The sequence below is a fragment of the Oncorhynchus keta genome, chromosome 1 (genome assembly GCF_023373465.1).
Source record: "Oncorhynchus keta strain PuntledgeMale-10-30-2019 chromosome 1, Oket_V2, whole genome shotgun sequence".
NCBI lineage: Eukaryota > Metazoa > Chordata > Actinopteri > Salmoniformes > Salmonidae > Oncorhynchus > Oncorhynchus keta.
Window position 1 is genome coordinate 75,348,224 of NC_068421.1, and position 17,254 is coordinate 75,365,477.

Consider the following 17,254-nt stretch of genomic DNA (forward strand, 5'->3'; position numbering starts at 1 on the left):
TTATTCATCTCTTATGCATACGTATATACTGTACTCTACATCATCGACTGCATCCTTATGTAATACATGTATCACTAGCCACTATTGAGAAAAACAATGCTACCTTATATAATGTTACTTACCCTACATTATTCATCTCATATGCATACGTATATACTGTACTCTACATCATCGACTGCATCCTTATGTAATACATGTATCACTAGCCACTTTAACTATGCCACTTTGTTTACTTTGTCTACATACTCATCTCATACGTATATACTGTACTCTATATCATCTACTGCATCCTTATGTAATACATGTATCACTAGCCACTTTAACTATGCCACTTTGTTTACTTTGTCTACATACTCATCTCATACGTATATACTGTACTCGATACCATCTACTGTATGCTGCTCTGTATCATCAATCATTCATATCCTTATGTACATATTCCTTATCCCCTTACACTGTGTATAAGACAGTAGTTTTGGAATTGTTAGTTAGATTACTTGTTGGTTATCACTGCATTGTCGGAACTAGAAGCACAAGCATTTCGCTACACTCGCATTAACATCTGCTCACCATGTGTATGTGACAAATTAAATTCGATTTGATTTTGACTATTTAGATGAATTTCAAAGCAAGAGTGCTTAGAAGCAAAGATCAGAAACATTAGGCTACATATATAGAAAAAAGGGTGCCATTTGGGACAACACAATGGTTTATAGTAGAGAGCTACCCTTTTTCTAAGAGTTATATGCCTTATTATTCTTTAATCAAAGATGTGCTCTTTATTTTAGTGTGGTGGTATAGCTACAGTAGAGTTATGTATCTTAATCAACGCTGTGCTCTTCAAACTAGCTGTGTCTTTCCCACAGGGATCTCGGCATTTATCAACAGAAAAGTCCTAATTAAAAACCCAAACATCCTATTTATATGTCCATGTTAAAGAAGTGGAATGGAAACTTCAGTCAGTGATCTGAACACAGATTAAGAATGTAGTGAAGTATGGACTGTGAGAACTGAGTAGGCTCTGCAGCATTGCAGAGGTCGCCGTTGGAAATCTCCCTACAGCTTCACCCGCTGCCTTGTCTTCCCTTCCGTTCATAGATGAATGCCAGGGAATCACTGATTGTCAGCCAAGCAATGTTAGATTCAAAGCCAATTGAGTAATTGGCGTGTACTATTTGGCCATTTTTTTAATTTGCAAGGGAATTATCTAGAAGAAGTCTTTGAAAGATCTTTAACTTAATTCCTGATGTATCCTTTTCTCAGTGTGTAGGCTCATTGTTCCTCCAATAGTAGGACTTATGTAGCTGGTGCTGGTTTGAATTTGGGTGGTAACAGGTCAGGGTAAAGCATTTGTTTGTCTCTAGTTAAGATCTTTGGTTCGCAACGTCATGACAACACTGTGAGAGCATTTAGCACTGTGTGACCCAGGCCTCCATCTTTCTTTCAAGGCTTTATGTCCTCTATATCTGTTCCCACAGGATTGTTCCTTGACCATGAGTCCCAGCTGGTACCAGAGTCTGATCAAAGTGCCGCTGCCGACACTTTGACCAGAGTGGCATTCAGTATCTGGTAAGAACAAATATATATATATATATATATATACTACAAAAACATATATACTACAAAAACATATATAAAACAAAAATATAAATGCAACATGCTACGAGTTCACATAAGGAAATCAGTCAATTTAAATAAATTCATTAGGCCTAATCTATGGATTTCACGACTGGGAATACAGTCATGTTGGTCACAGATACCTTAACAAGTTAGGGGCGTGGATTAGAAAACGCATAGAGTTGATCAAGCTGTTGATTGTGGCCTGTGGAATGTTGTCCCACTCCTCTTCAATGGCTGTGCAAAGTTGCTGGATATTGGCGGGAACTGGAACACGATGTCGTACATGTTGATCCAGAGTATCCCAAACATGCTCAATGGGTGACATGTCTGGTGAGTATGCAGGCCATGGAGAACTGGGAAATGTTCAGCTTCCATAAATGGTGTACTGATCCTTTCATCATGGGGCCGTGCATTATCATGCTGAAACATGAGGTGACGGCGGCGGACGAATGGCACCAATGGGCCTCAGGATCTCCTCACAGTATCTCTGTGCATTCAAATCGCAATCAATAAAATGCAATTGTTTGTTGTCATTAGCTTATACCTACCCATGCCATCACCCCACCGCCACCATGAGGCACTCTGTTCACAACATTGACATCAGAAAACCGCTGATCAGCAAATCACACAACACCATACACGTGGTCTGCAGTTGTGATGTCGGTTGGACTTAGTGCCAAATTCTCTAAAACAAAATTGGAGGTGGCTTATAGTAAAGAAATTAACATTTAATTATAATAATAATAATAATAATAATATATGCCATTTAGCTGACGCTTTTATCCAAAGCGACTTACAGTCATGTGTGCATACATTCTACGTATGGGTGGTCCCGGGAATCGAACCCACTAATTATCTGGCAACAGATCTATTGGACATTCCTGCAGTCAGTATGCCAATTGCATGCTCCCTCAAACCTTGAGATATCTGTGGTATTGTGTTGTGTGACAACTGCACATTTTAGAGTGGTCTTTTATTGTCCCCAGCACAAGGTGTACCTGTGTAATGATCATGCTGTTTAATCAGCTTATTGATATGCCATGCCTGTCAGGTGGATAGATTAACTTGGCAAAGGAGAAATGCTCACTAACAGGGATGTAAACAAATTTGTACACAATTTGAGAGAAATAAGCTTTTTGTGCATATGGAAAACTTCTAGTATATTTTCTTTCAGTTCATGAAACATGGGGCCAACACTTTACATGTTGCATTTATATTTTTTTTCAGTGTAAAAACTACAACTCCCTGCAGCACTTTGTCCACAATTACACTACAATTAAAATTGCGCATCAAAATGGGTTCCAGAGTGCGGCTTTTAGAGCTCAACCACCACTAAATCAAGGTCATGTTCAGTAGAGCACACGTAACAAAATCTGCAATGGAAAAGGTAGCAAAACCTTTCTCCCTACTGAATACTACCATTCCAGTAAATTAAGAGGTGCTTTGTTCACTAAACTAGAGCTGTCCTCTGCATATGGAGTATGTACACACTTGCATACATAGGAATACAGCAGAGCACCACCCGCTGCTGTACCTCCAGCAGAATATAATGTAGAGAAACAGGGGAAAGCACCCCGCTAAGCAAATTAATTATCCCGTTTTCTCCTTCACATTCATTGTGATTGCATCCGCTTCAAGTCAAACTGTATCTTGACACTGCATGCAACAACATCAAAACCAGCTCCTTGAGCTGCAGACGTTGTTATTAGCATGGGTGCCTGTATCAAAGTTCCTATAGCTCTGTCATTGGACTCCACTGTTTATATACGATATCTATTCAAGAAATATACTGTAGCCTTCTGTGTAATATCCTATAATGAATTCCATCCCTACATCCCCTATTTGATTTCAATGAATTTTAGAGGTGATCTTGTTAAGTTCTTATGGACTAATCCGCTATCAGGAAATGCCGCAAGTACCCTTGAACTTTTCTAACGTTTCTCTCAGGCTTCTAACTTTTATTTGTGACAGGGGAAAGCAAGAACAATTTGAATGTGAAGAAGGAAAAAATGTGTATCTTAAAAAATCTAAAATTGAGAGACCTCTGCAGTTTGGAAGAAGGGTTTAAGCGTTGTATAAAAATGTGAAATGCGGCTCTCAAGGGAGATTATGGGAGTCTTATGGGGAATAATTGTCGGTGTCAAGAGGTTAGTCACTACTTAGTTTGGTAATTGGGAGACTTGAGATCAAAAGAACATCCCCCTCACTACTTCTCTTCTGAAGATGTTCTACCCTAGTACTGTACATGGTGACTCAACCTGCCCTTCCCTCCCTAGCAAACATCAGTCACACACTATTCCTTTTTTTTGTCCCAGAGAGCAAAAGACTATAAATAGTTCAAACACAAGATCCCATTAACTGTAGTCAGTCACCTATTTTTGTTCAAAGTTATACTGTGGGGAATAGGGGGGATGGAAATATACTGTGGGGAATAGGGGGGATGGAATTGTAAGTCATTATAGCTTGAAATGAACAGTTCTGCCGTTCCCTTCTCTCAGGCTGTCCTGAACCAGAAATTCACTGACTGCTTTGTTCTGGTCTTCCTTGAAAATCAGGCAGGAAAAATGGTGAGTCATTGTGATGTCTTCCCCTTGTTATGCTCTTTATAGCTGCACTATATGAATTCCTTCCTTATAAGCTATAAGGTGAGATGACATTGTTTTCAATTGAACTTTATTTTGCCCCCTCCTCCCCCTCCCTCCAGAGCCTCAATGTTGAATTTAGGGAGCCATTGCCATCCCAACCGCAGCCTAGGCACAGCCCCTCGCCCCAGCTGGTGTCCATGCACCATCACCTGGAGTCTGATCAACACAGCCTGCTACAACTTGTGGACAGGCCTGCTGTAGGCCTGGAGGGCCAATCAGGGCCAGGTGGGCCACAGAGAAACAGGCTGCTGGGAGGTGTAGTTCCAGACAGGCGGCTTCATTTATAAGCCGTCTTGGCATGTGGGACACAAAGGATGTTATTGTTGAAAAGTGCTAAATCAGCGAATCAAAGAGTTCACATGTCAAAGCTTCCTGTGCAATTTATCAGTGTTTTACTCATTCTACCACTGGGAGAAAAGATATACACTATTGTTAAAGGGATAGTGCAAGATTTTGGCAATGAAGCTGTACCTGTAGACTTTCAGTCATTGCGCTAACGCTTGTTAGGCTCGCAAAAACTACCTTCAACTTCCTTCAAACTGCACGCAGAGACATAGAAATGGCATCTGACATTGCAAAAATCTTGCACCATCCCTTTAAAGATACGACCTTACCGGCCTGTGTCACCCGGCCTGTGTTTTGGTAAAAAGCTGAGGGATGTTCCTGGAAAAATTGGTATCAAAATTATAGTTTGAGGGTGTACAGTGTTTGTTTACGTTTACATTGTTTACAAGCATTGGAGTAAAATAAGATTATATTTGTTCTGATAGGGTACCTCAGTTGAACTAAGTTATATCCTTTAAGAATCAATGGGAATACATCATTAATTTAGATGTCCAGAAATTGATGTAGCAACGAACCAGCTTTAAAGCACATGATCCCCTTTAGCTGACATCCACATAGCTGTTGTTTTGGTGGTGTCGGGGGTGAAACGGCGTTAGGGCTGTCAAATCCACAAGTGGCTCCTGGCATTGTACAGTGCATTCAGGAAGTATTCAGACCCCTTGACTTTTTCCACATTTTCAAATGTTACAACCTTACTCTAAAATGTATTAAATTGTTTTTTTTCCCCCTCATCAATCTACACACAATACCCCATAATGACAAAGCAAAAACAAGTTTGTAGAAATGTTTGCTAATTTATTAACAAATGTCAAACTGAAATATCACATTTACGTAAGTATTCAGACCCTTTACTCATTACTTTGAGGAGTGAGTACTGGCAGCGGTTACAGCTCCGAGTCTTCTTGGGTATGGCGCTACAAGCTTGGCACACCTGTATTTGGGGAGTTCCTCCCATTCTCTGCAGATCCTCTCAAGGTCTGTCAGGTTGGATGGGGAGCGTTGCTGCACAGCTATTTTCGGATCTCTCCAGAGATGCTCGATCGGGTTCTAGTCCGGGCTCTGGCTGGGCCACTCAAGGACATTGAGACTTGTCTTGAAGCCACTCCTGCATTGTCTTTGCTGTGTGCTTAGGGTTGTTTTCCTGTTGGAAGGTGAACCTTCGCCCCAGTCTGAGGTCCTAACCTGCTCCAGAGCGCTTTTCATCAAGAATCTGTACTTTGAGCCGTTCATCTTTGCCTCGATTCTGACTAGTCTCCTAGTCCCTGCCGCTGAAAATCATACCCACAGCATAATGCTGCCACCACCATGCTTCACCGTAGGGATGGTGGCAGGTTTCCTCCAGATGTGGCGCTTGGCATTCAGGCCAAAGAGTTCAATCTTGGTTTCATCAGATCAGAGAATCTTTTTCAGAGAATCATTTTGGCAAACTCCAAGTGCCTTTTTACTGAGAAGTGGCTTCTGTCTAGCCACTCTACCATAAAGGCCTGATTGGTGGAGTGCTGCAGATATGGTTGTCCTTTTGGAAGGTTCTCCCATCTCCACAGAGGAACTCTAGAGCTCTGTCAGTGACCATCGGGTTCTTGGTCACCTCCCTGACCTAGGGCCTTCTCCCCGGTTGCTCAGTTTGGCAGGGGGGGCAGCTCTTGGAAGAGTCTTGGTGGTTCAAACTAATTCCATTTAAGATTGATTGAGGCCACTGTTCTTGGGGACCTTCAAAGCTGCATAAATGTTTTGGTACCCTTCCCCAGAACTGTGCCTCGACACAATCCTGTCTCGGAGCTCTACGGACAATTCCTTGGACCTCATGGCTTGGTTTTTGCTCTGACGTGCACTGTCAACTGTGGGTCCTTATATAGACAGGTGTGTGGCTTTCCAAATCATGTCCAATCAATTGAATTTACCACAAGTGGATTCCAGTCAAGTTGTAGAAACATCAAGGATGATCATAGGGCGATAGCATAGGGTCTGAATACTTTTGTAAGTAAGGTTTTTTATTTTTTGAGCTTGATTTCGTTTTTTCATGGGGTATTTTGTGTAGATTTAGAAGGATTTTAAAAATGTAATCCATTTTAGAATAAGGCTGTAATGTAACAAAATGTTGAAAAAGTAAAAGGGTCTGAATACTTTCCAAAGACACTGTACCTAAAGTGGACTTTGCCATTGGCTGCATGACATTGCATTGTGAAATTCCATAGAGCCTTGTTTACAAGTTTGAACATAAGAATGTGAGACGTAAAATACGTGATAAGAATACTCATTATTTAGGTGAATTAGTATGTAGCCTACACTTTCTCGTTCTGAACTCCTAACATGAGTGCGACGGGTGTGGATTCGTGACAATGATCAAGAACAGCTGCTCACCGATTTTGACAGCTCCAACGTACGCAGTTACACTTCTGACGCCGCTAAAACATCAGCTATGCGGGTGTCAGCTATCGGCGGTTAAATACATTTTTTTTTAAAGTAAGAGAGATGAAAAACAAATAATTATAGGGGGTACTGATGTCAAGGTATTTGAGATAATTATGTACATGCAGGTAGGGTTGCCTCCTGCAGTGGACATTGATCCTTACAGACAGAGGGCACTTACTGTAACAATGCTATTTAGCTGTCACTACTTCATAATGACAGAATTGAACTGAAGAAGACATGCTTTTTGCGCTGAACAGTGCACCAGAGATTATGCAATTTGCCCCAATTTTCAATGGCAACATGAGCCTATTACTCATTGATTTAGAGGTTAGTGGTGGTATGGTAGAATGGAAAGGGGGTGAGACTTTCAGGCTAGTATGATCTAATAGTACTGTATGTACTATGGCACAACATTTGTGTAATTTAGCAGGCTTTTATCCAGAGCGATTTACAGGAGCATTTAGGGCTAAATGCCTTGCTCAAGGGCACATCGGCAGATTTTGTCACCAAGTCGGCTCGGGGATTCAAACTAGTGACCATTCAGTTACTGGCCCAATGCTCTTAACCGCTAGGCTACATTCCCATTCAGCTTTTCGTTTGGCTGATGCCTCTCTACTTCAGATTAGAGATCATCCACCATACATGTACATTAGAAATCCTACCTGAAGTGGATCTCATTCCCCAACCTGTGAATTGGACTGTAAACAAGTCTGTATTGTGCAACCAAGTGTTGGTAAATTAGACCTTATTCTCCAACTTGTAAACCATTTATAATTGTAGGTGTTCAAATCATATGAATGAAGGAAATAAGGTGTTTCCCTCTTGGATACTGTGCCTTGCCAAAGTCTAGGAATAGATTCTCAAGATCACCACAGCAATTGTCTCAAGTATTATGCAGTGAGGAAAGATTGCTGCCGTTTCAGCAATATTGGGTAATTGTTTTTTTTTATTCTTCCCATTGTGTCCTATAAGTGTCAAACCTGCTGCCCAACTGCCATATCTTCATCCTGAAGTGCTTTAGTTTGTTTTATTTCTTAATGATGCGATCAGGGCAGTGTTATTATTATTATTATTGCAAGTGGAATCTATGGAAATTGCAATTGGACTACCTACTAGCTACATTCTGACAGGGTTGAGTGTATAGCTGGTATTTTTACGCATAGGATCCAGCTTGTGTACAACACTAATAACACACCAGTTTAGCAATGTCATTACAATACTATAAGACTTAAGTTTGCACACATTTAAAATGAAGGAAACCAAATATTGTATGAAGTTCCTTATTAAAAAGTAATGAAGGATTTGGATATTTATAATGGATTTCTGAGCAAGGCAATGTGTCTTTGTTTTGAAGGTAAGAACACTGGATATTGAATAATGCATGTCAACAGTATAGGCATTCTGAAACTTGTACATATGACATGCTACAATAAACCTTATGGTGTATTCAAGTGTGTTAACGAACTTGACAGATGTATGGTACTAGTGTATGTGGGTGTTGTGCAGCATTGGGACTGGGAGTAGAGTGGAGAGTGTGGGTACAACACAGGACTTTATTGTACAAAAAGACAATTGCAAATAAATGATCTAATCATACTGCTTCTCACCACATCAATAAGAGCTATGTCAATCAAGTGTTTAGCCTGCTGTTTAATAATCCCATTTCACAATAATGAACTGTTTATCTGAGTTGAAATAAGACTCATCAGCGATGACTGTTGCATCTATGAAAAGGCTGGTACTGGCAAACGTTTGCATGCGTGGTCCTCTCAGCCATCACCTGTTGCGCTTCAAGTAATCTTTCACCCAACCAAGACCTTCATTTGTAGAGCCTGAAATAAGTATCAACTGTTAACACACAATGCCATTATCATGAATATTAAACTGGTTCTTGCCTCACTTCAATCTATAATGTTGTAACAGTGAATTGAACTGAGGCTGTATTTAAACAGCCAGCCCTTTTTTTCACTAATTGGTATTTTGACAAATCAAGTCAGCTCGGGAAAGGATCTGATTGGATAAAGTATCAGAATTGGGCTGCCTGTGTAAACGCAACCTAAAGGTAGTTCAGAGTCCCAAATGGTATCACATTTCATACATTGTGCACTACTTTTGACTAGGGCCCTGGTCAAGAATAGTGTGCAATTTGGGATGGATCCTACCTAGTGGTTTGTATTCACAGCCGATGTATCCCTGGTAACCCATCTCCTCCAGTAGACTGAAGAGATATGGGAAGTTAAGTTCTCCTGCACTGTCTGGCTCGTTCCTGCCGGGCACCTGGGCTATCTGGATGTGACCTGTAAAAGAGAATGAAAATGGATATTTCATCACCATTAAAGTAATAACATTTTCTACAACTATCATAGGTCAATCATGTGGACATGGATGCTTGGACACCATCTGATGTGCCCAATTTGCTGCTGATGGTATGGACTAATATGTTTGTTTCCTGTGTAACTTGCTATCTGCATTAGTATCACAAACAACACCACTTACCGATGAGAGGGAAATATTTGTGTATGTTCTGTGTCAAGTTGTTGTCCATTATCTGCCAGTGGAAGACATCCTGTAGCACACAGAGGGACACAAGATGGCTTCTGTCAGTAAGATTTAAGCAGTAGAATTTACAGGGATTTGAAGAACCTCTCCCTATTACAAACTGCCTTAAAGCTGAGGGAATTCTCAGATTACTGAATACAAACTAGGATAGGTTCCCCCAAGAGACAGACACTTTTTGCAACAGGCAAGTCGCTTCCTAGAACAAAATACTATGTCTAGTGGGACACAAACAAACAAGATGTTTTGTTGTTCTGTCTTCTGGCTGTATGTTTGTCTGGCTCAGCCACTGCCTAAAAGTTTGACTCAATAATTGCTCGTTGTGTATCTAAACCATTAGTTCCAAACAGAGAGAAAGATCTGTTTAACCATCATGCCAACTCCTTGTTACACCAAACAATGAGCAATGATGTTTCCACAAAGAGATCTTGGACCACTGGCCAAGCTAGGATCTGATGGAAGTAGACTAGGTAATAAAATATTACCTAGCCCTATTAATGGCATTGTTCTTCATCAAGATTAACTGACGAATGTACTACTTACCATCTGTAGTTTAATATTTGGGTGGCCAACTTTCTGCAGGATTGCAGCCGCTAGGGTGAAAGATTATTCAAATAGGTTAAACAGTATAAGTAATACAATTCCACTTGTGCAGTGAATGTTGACATTGGTTCACAAATACACATTTAAATACTGTAAGTCTTCATTTTGATTGCTTGTCTTTATAGGACAACGTCTAAAGCCTGGTAATGATTCTACGTTTCAATACGTTTTCATTCCCAGGCTAACTTGCCATGGAAAAGCATCACTAGCCGTTACCCTGATGTGGACTGTCCAGGAAATATCTGGGATCTGTTATCCGTGTGTTGATGGGCTCAATCAGGCCAGTGATGCCCTCCTGAGAGAAAAAAAGCACAACACAAAACAGGACTCCTTATTACAAACACTATGGGCCAGACACATATTAAACTTAGTCCTGGACTAAAAAGCCCCTTTAATGGAGATTCACATTTGAGAGGACATCGGCAGCATGTTTTAGGTTTTGTACAAAGGTGTCCTCCATTTCCACGGCAATGGTAGCTCGGTCCGCCCCCACAGGTACCCTCCCAGCCATCAAGTGGATCCTGAGGAAACATTTAATTTATGAAAAGGTTATAAATACCAACACACTTTACTTTATGGCAGGATCCCCTAATAGTCGGCCCACTTAACAAAAATATAAATCGCAACATGCAAAAATGTCTGACTTGCTATGAACTAACTCAGTAAAGTAAAACAGTCAATTTAAATACATTTATTTGGCCCTATGGATTTCACATGACTGGGCAGGGGTGCAGCCATGGGTGGGCTGCACTTGGGACACAGTTTGACCCACTGGGGAGCCAGGCCCAGTCAATCAAAACATGATTTTCCCCACAAAAGGGCTTTATTACAGACAAAAATACTCCTTAGGTCCATTAGCTGTCCTGGTAGCTGGTTTCAGACGATCCCGCAGGTCCAAGGCTGGCGTGGTTACACGTGGTCTATGGTTGTGAGGCCGGTTGGACAAAATTGCATATTTTAGTGTCCTTTTATTGTCCCCCAGAATGTAAACATGTCTAAAAAAATAATTCCACTGACATTATGGGGTATTATGTGTAGGCCAGTGACAAAAATGACAATTTAAACATTTTGAGAGTAAGAACAAAATGTGGAAAAAGGGGTGTGATTACTTTCTGTAGGCACTGTACCGGTTGGCTTTCTTGTGGCGGAAATCGCAGAGAAAAGCAACCATTTCCACCCTAAGCTCACATACTGGCTGCCCTCTTGAGAGCATTATTACCCTTGCTTAGCCACCGAACATAATTATGCAAAAGTAGATGATGCTCAGCAGACTACGAAGCAAGTGATGTTGCAGGCTAGATGTTGATCAGATAAAGTTTCATAGCCATAACTGAGTCCATGGTGTTTTAACTTATGGCTGAGTTAAGAGCAAAGCACACTCTGTATCAGGTAGTGTAGTGATCTCATTTGCAGTGAACGTGCAGATAGGCGGGCAAGCAGACCCTGTACCCCTGTTAGCAGCTCTGATTGGCTATAACTGGTATGTTGGGTGACATTGATTAACAGCACTTAATGGGCAGGACTACAGGAAAACAGATTCTCCCGTTGGAGAATATTGAACGAGTGCTCCCTTTGGCACTAAACAACATCACATTTCTGCATTTTTTTGCTGATTTTTATTTTTATTTTTCAGAATTGATCAAAGGGCCATTCTACAGTTGACAAACTGGCCAGATCTGGCCCACGAGGCACCCGTTGAATAGCCCTGGTGTACAGTGAAGCTGTTTCCGTCACCTGATGCAGTGTAGTGGGCTTCAGATGAGCTGTGCTCTCAATCAATGTGTGTGTCACTCACCTCCAGCAGTCCAGAGCCTTGGCGTACTGCATGGCCAGATCCAGACCCTTTCTAAAGTCCTCCTCTCTGCCAGGAACAGCACCCAGACCAAGATCACCTGCCTTAGCATCTCCTACAAAACACAGTTGTCAAGTCAATGTTCAGAATAAATAGTGGCACATTCTTGTGGATCAGTAGGAGGCATATTTTTTACATATAGGTAACGTTAGGTTGAGTTTCCTTCCAAATGTCAAAAAATGTATTTATTGTGTCATGTATATAGCTAGTACAGTAGCCTGGGCTGCTGTCAACACATGATAATAGCTAGCTGGCTATACCAGTAACCCTTCTCTGTCTTACCAAGGGGGGTGTTAATCAGCACCACATCAACCCCAGTAGCATTCTTGACTCTCTGGAGCTCCTGTAAGTCAGAGTCATACAGCCATGCCGCCTCCACAGCCTGAAACCCAGCCGATGCAGCAGCATAGATTCTCTGGGTAAACTCTGGCAGATCCGTAAACAACCACGAAAGATTCGCGCAGAATTTTAATGGGGGCATGTTTCTTTTGGGGTGGGCTGGCAAGCTAACGTTAGTCCGCTTGCTAACGTTAGTCCGCTTGCTAATGTTCAATGGGACAAACGCTCTGAGTAGCTAGCTAGAATAGCAGGATTAAAACTCAAGGTCCATTGTCTCAGCTGTCACCTGATGTTGTTTGTTTCTCATGTGATGTCAAATATTGATATAACCGACCTGCCAGACTGGAGTGCCAGCTAGCTAATAAAGTTCATTCTTCTCTGTACTGCGACTCATATGTTGCACATGCGCACAACGAAACAAATAGTGTGGCAACACGACGCGCGTGCACTTCAGTGGTCAATTTCAACTGATATACTGACAGTAAATGTTGAGAATTATATTTTTGCATCTGTTGGCCATCAATTAGCCTATTGATTTATATGCATTTTTACATGTTGAAATGATGATATCACTGGAGTCATTGCAAATCAATTTGTGCCACTTCTGTAGCCTACTTGGAGCTGGCAAACGGATTTAATAAATAGCCTATAACTTCAGTTTATTATTGTTGTAGCCATGTGTTATTATGCTATTATTAATGGCCATATTTAGTTATTGTGATCATGGTCACAGTTCTATTGCAATTGCCGACAGACACTTCAGAACAAACTTCCTTTAGATTTTTTGGGGGGGACTATCCATGTAGTGAATATGTTTTTCTATGTGTTTGTATGCGCTAATTATCAAATAATAATAATAATTGTTTTAAATATTTTTTTTAGACTTCAAGGGTTCTTAAAAATCCAAATCAAATAGCTAAATGATTCTTGGTATGACCTTAAAACGATATCATAAAGCTTAGTAGAAGCACTTCTTACCTCGAAATTGCCTCACTGTTCATGTTGAATAAAAAATGTGTCCGTCAATTTGAACTAAGCGAGCTGCTAAATTGTTCATCTTACATCTTGCCTAGGCTACTCTATGCTATCTGAAAATGTCGCTCAATACGAATTGTATTTGGCTATACACTGTGACAACAATTGTCTGACTTTTTTTCTATAATAACTTATTTGAGTCTTGATTACTTTTGCATCAGCAGCATCCCTTTCCCTCAAATGGTGGGATCCACTGTGGTCTATGAAGTGGCTAGGGATGCTATGCTAGTGTAACGGATGTGAAACGGCTAGCTTAGTTAGCGGTGCGCGCTAAATAGCGTTTCAATCGGTTACGTCACTTGCTCTGAGACCTTGAAGTAGTAGTTCCCCTTGCTCTGCAAGGGCTTTTGTGGAGCTGTAAGGATAATATGAAATTCTAGCTTGATGCATGCCTGGCAATATATTAGCCTTATTAATAATGAAGCTGTTATAAACACTCTGGCTTACTACTGAGCACTGATAACAGTATCTCGTGACAAACACCAGCTGCATTGATACACCCAACCTTGAGAAACAGGAATGAACAAGCACATACACCCAATCCTCCCTTTTAGCTGAACAATGTGAGACAGAGACAAACACACACACATAATCTCCTTCTTAGCTAAACATTGTGTGACTGAGAATGGCACTACGAGACTCAGAGGAATGACGGACGGCCCAACAGGGCCAACCAGCAGACCAGGACTTCCAGACTCAACCTACTTTCTGTACTGTACATAACATGCTTGCAATCTGTTATCGGGGCTTCTTTCTGCTGGTTCCTTGTGAGCCAAATGAATGAGCCCGTATACGTTGTACCAGATATCTTTACTCTGAATAAACTGTCGCTTGTCATACAATTTACCACCTTGTCTGAATCGATCCTTGACCGACTCGCCCTATCTACATATCCCATTATCAACAGAGCGATGGGTGACTGTTGTTGATGTGTGCAGAAGGTCCCTGGTTCGCGCGAGGGTACGGTTTAAAATTATACTGTTACATTGATGCTGTTGACCCGGATTACTGGTTGCTGCGGCTTTTGTGGAGCGATGGGTAACGATGCTTCGAGGGTGACTGTTGTTGATGTGTGCAGAAGGTCCCTGGTTCGCACCCGGGTATGGGCGAGGGGACGGTTTAAAATTATACTGTTACACTATGAGGTAGAGCGATGCCTGAGTAAATCTCTCTATTTTCATCTCAAGTGGTGTGAAGTAGCTCGCGGGTCTGCGTACCCACATCCACACCAGTCATAGCTGGCCCAAGCAATTTTAGAGCAACCACTCTTGACAGCGAATACATTTCCTGCAATTCCCCTCAAAATTGCCATGGGTCTTCGAGAAAATGTTGCAGTTTTAAAGATGCACTATGCAGAAAATCTCTCCGCCATTGCCTGATTTCTAAAATTGTAATAGTTCACTTAATTTCAGTTTGTGACAAAACAAGCAAGTATAGTGTAGAGAATCATCTAAACCGCTTTGAAATTTACTTTCCATAACACAAAATATTGTATTTTCAGCTCTTTGAAGCAGAAGCTGGTGTGCAAAACCAAAAGTAAAAGATGCAATAACTAAACTTAAGAACAGGAAGCATAGAAATACCCATATAGAACAGATGCTTCTTAGACTTGCTTTCAATGACAGATCTATGACGTTTTTTTTACGTGAATTTGGTCGTGTTCACAAAGGTTACATATTCCAACTTTAAAGCAAGTTTGCTGCAATTTTACACATTTTGCCATGGGCGCACAGAAGATTTAGAATTTTTAAAATGCAATTCTGCACATTTTGCCACAGGATGGAAATACATTTTTTAAAGTTGTACAGTTAATTTCCTGCGATTCGACAAATTTTGCCATAGGTTGAAGAGAAATGTTTGACGTTTTTAATTAATATGATATCTAAGTGAGAGTGACCTACATAATCAATGGGGGGCCCAGGTTGGTAATTTTTCCCAGTCAGGTGACAAATTGTCCTCTCTGTCACGCCCTGATCTGTTTCACCGGTCCTTGTGCTTGTCTCCACACCCCTCCAGGTGTCACACATCTTCCCAATTATCCCTTGTGTATTTATACCTGTGTTCTCTGTCTGTTTGTTCTTCTTGTTCGTTCAAGCTTACCAGTGTTTTTCCTGTCAGCTCCTATTGTTTCCCAGCCTCTCTTTGCTAGTCCTCCTGGTTTGACCTTTGCCTGTCCTGACCCTGTACCCGCCCGCCTGACCTTTCTGCCTGACCCTGAGCCTGCCTGCCATCCTGTACCTTTGCCCCACCTCTGGATTACTGAATCCTGCCTATCCCTGACCCTGAGTCCGCCTGCCGTCCTGTACCGTTGACTTACCCTGGAATTTCGACCCTTGCCTGCCTTGACCTGTCTTTGCCTGCTCCTGTTGCTACAATAAACAGTGTTACTTCGACAGTCTGCATCTGGGTATTACCTTGATTCCTGATACTCTCAGTCCCCTCTGTGACTTCGTCAGTCAGTCCCTCTCTGATCTCCAGCCTCTGTTTTCTCTCTGTCATCCATTTAGCACTATAGTGGCAGCAGGGTTTGTTGCTAAGCAATAGAATCTGCTTCCTAATTGCAAACATTGTTATGCTCCACAACTGTGCCTTTGTTTGTTTCCCCTCTCTAAAGGCTTGACTAGTGGAATTGGCAGAGGTGCTGACTCCTTCTGACATAGAAAAGCTGCATTTAAATTAGAAACACCCTTCTTCACTCTGCCAGACATCCTGGGCAGTATTCTACAGCCTGATTGCTCAAAGAAGGTAACTTACATTGATATTTTAGCCATTTAGCAGATGCTCTTATCCAGAGCGACTTACAATTAGTGTGTTCATATAGCTAGGTCAGACAACCGCATATCACAGTCTTATTTATTTAGTCCCTCAATAAAGTAGTATCAGCAAAGTCAATACTATTAAGAAAAGGTTAAAAAAAGAAATGGGCGGACTCAGCTCATAGGGCAGACTAATTTCCTATTGTCCTGGCTGGTTCATGTTGCTGGATTAACATTTGAATGACAAGTAAAATCTGGTAGATAGAAAATCTGGAACATTCTCGTTGAGAACATACCTTGCATGTACAATGATGACGACTTCATACATTTGAGGCCATCTCACCCATTGACTTTGTTGACTTGCAGATACCATAGCCCTAAAAGATTCTGTTCATTTCTTACAGACCAGCTGAAGCACAGTGTTTTTTGGTTAAACCCATACGCCCCAGTGACGGAGTCATTCTATGGCCACTGCCACCTATGGCTGTAGGTAGCCTAAAAAACAGACCTCCCAAGATGGCTTTAAAAAAAACACCTCCATCTGCAACCCAAATGGCACCATATTCTCTACATATTGCATTAAGGGCCCTGGTCAAAAGTAGTGCAGTATATAAGGAAAGGATGCCATTTGGGATGCTGCCGCAGAAAAGAGGTGTCGCGCTGCCCTGAGCCCTGGGCCCGGGAGGGGGCACTGGTACAGGAAACTGACAAGCGGACCACATAGACCTCATACGTCCTAGCACTAAGAAACCTACTTTGGTGTGACAAAAAGAAACCTAGGGCCTTTATTGATTTCATTCTTCAGGCTAATGTTTCTAACGGTGATAGATGTTTACAACATTACTGCTGCAGTGGAGAGAGGGGGGAGGATTTAGGGTTCAGGTAGAGAGAGGAATGTACAGCTGTATTATGTTGTGGCCTACGAGATCTTATCTTGTCCCTTGCTTTGGTTAGGTGGCCTATGTTAAGCATAGGCTATTGTTCACATGTTCCAAGTAAGACAAAATGCACATGCATTATCATTTGGAGTGTTCATGACAATCTGGGTTTGGGGTACTTACAAGGCTTATTCTGAAGATTTGTGGATCTTT

The 17,254-nt window shown here is 41.5% G+C and overlaps 2 protein-coding genes across 2 annotated transcripts in view; one reads left to right on the forward strand and one right to left on the reverse strand.

Moving 5' to 3' along the window:
* The window catches only part of LOC118373894 (KICSTOR complex protein SZT2), a 33,630-nt gene extending 25,162 nt beyond the window's left edge, over positions 1-8,468 (forward strand). Inside the window, exons 4-6 of the mRNA XM_035760170.2 lie at positions 1,479-1,569; positions 4,119-4,187; positions 4,325-8,468. Of these exons, the coding sequence (XP_035616063.1) occupies positions 1,479-1,569; positions 4,119-4,128 (101 nt within the window). The 3' untranslated portion in view covers positions 4,129-4,187; positions 4,325-8,468. The remainder of the gene's footprint in view (positions 1-1,478; positions 1,570-4,118; positions 4,188-4,324) is intronic.
* Positions 8,469-8,555: 87 nt separating this feature from the next.
* On the reverse strand, positions 8,556-12,778 carry hyi (hydroxypyruvate isomerase). Its single transcript, XM_035760168.2, has 8 exons — positions 12,316-12,778; positions 11,977-12,088; positions 10,588-10,702; positions 10,398-10,476; positions 10,122-10,171; positions 9,519-9,588; positions 9,185-9,319; positions 8,556-8,854 (listed from the first exon to the last, which is right to left on the reverse strand). Exons 1-8 carry the CDS (start codon positions 12,512-12,514, stop codon positions 8,799-8,801), a joined length of 816 nt encoding a protein of 271 aa, XP_035616061.1. The 5' UTR covers positions 12,515-12,778; the 3' UTR covers positions 8,556-8,798.
* Positions 12,779-17,254: the final 4,476 nt, after the last annotated feature.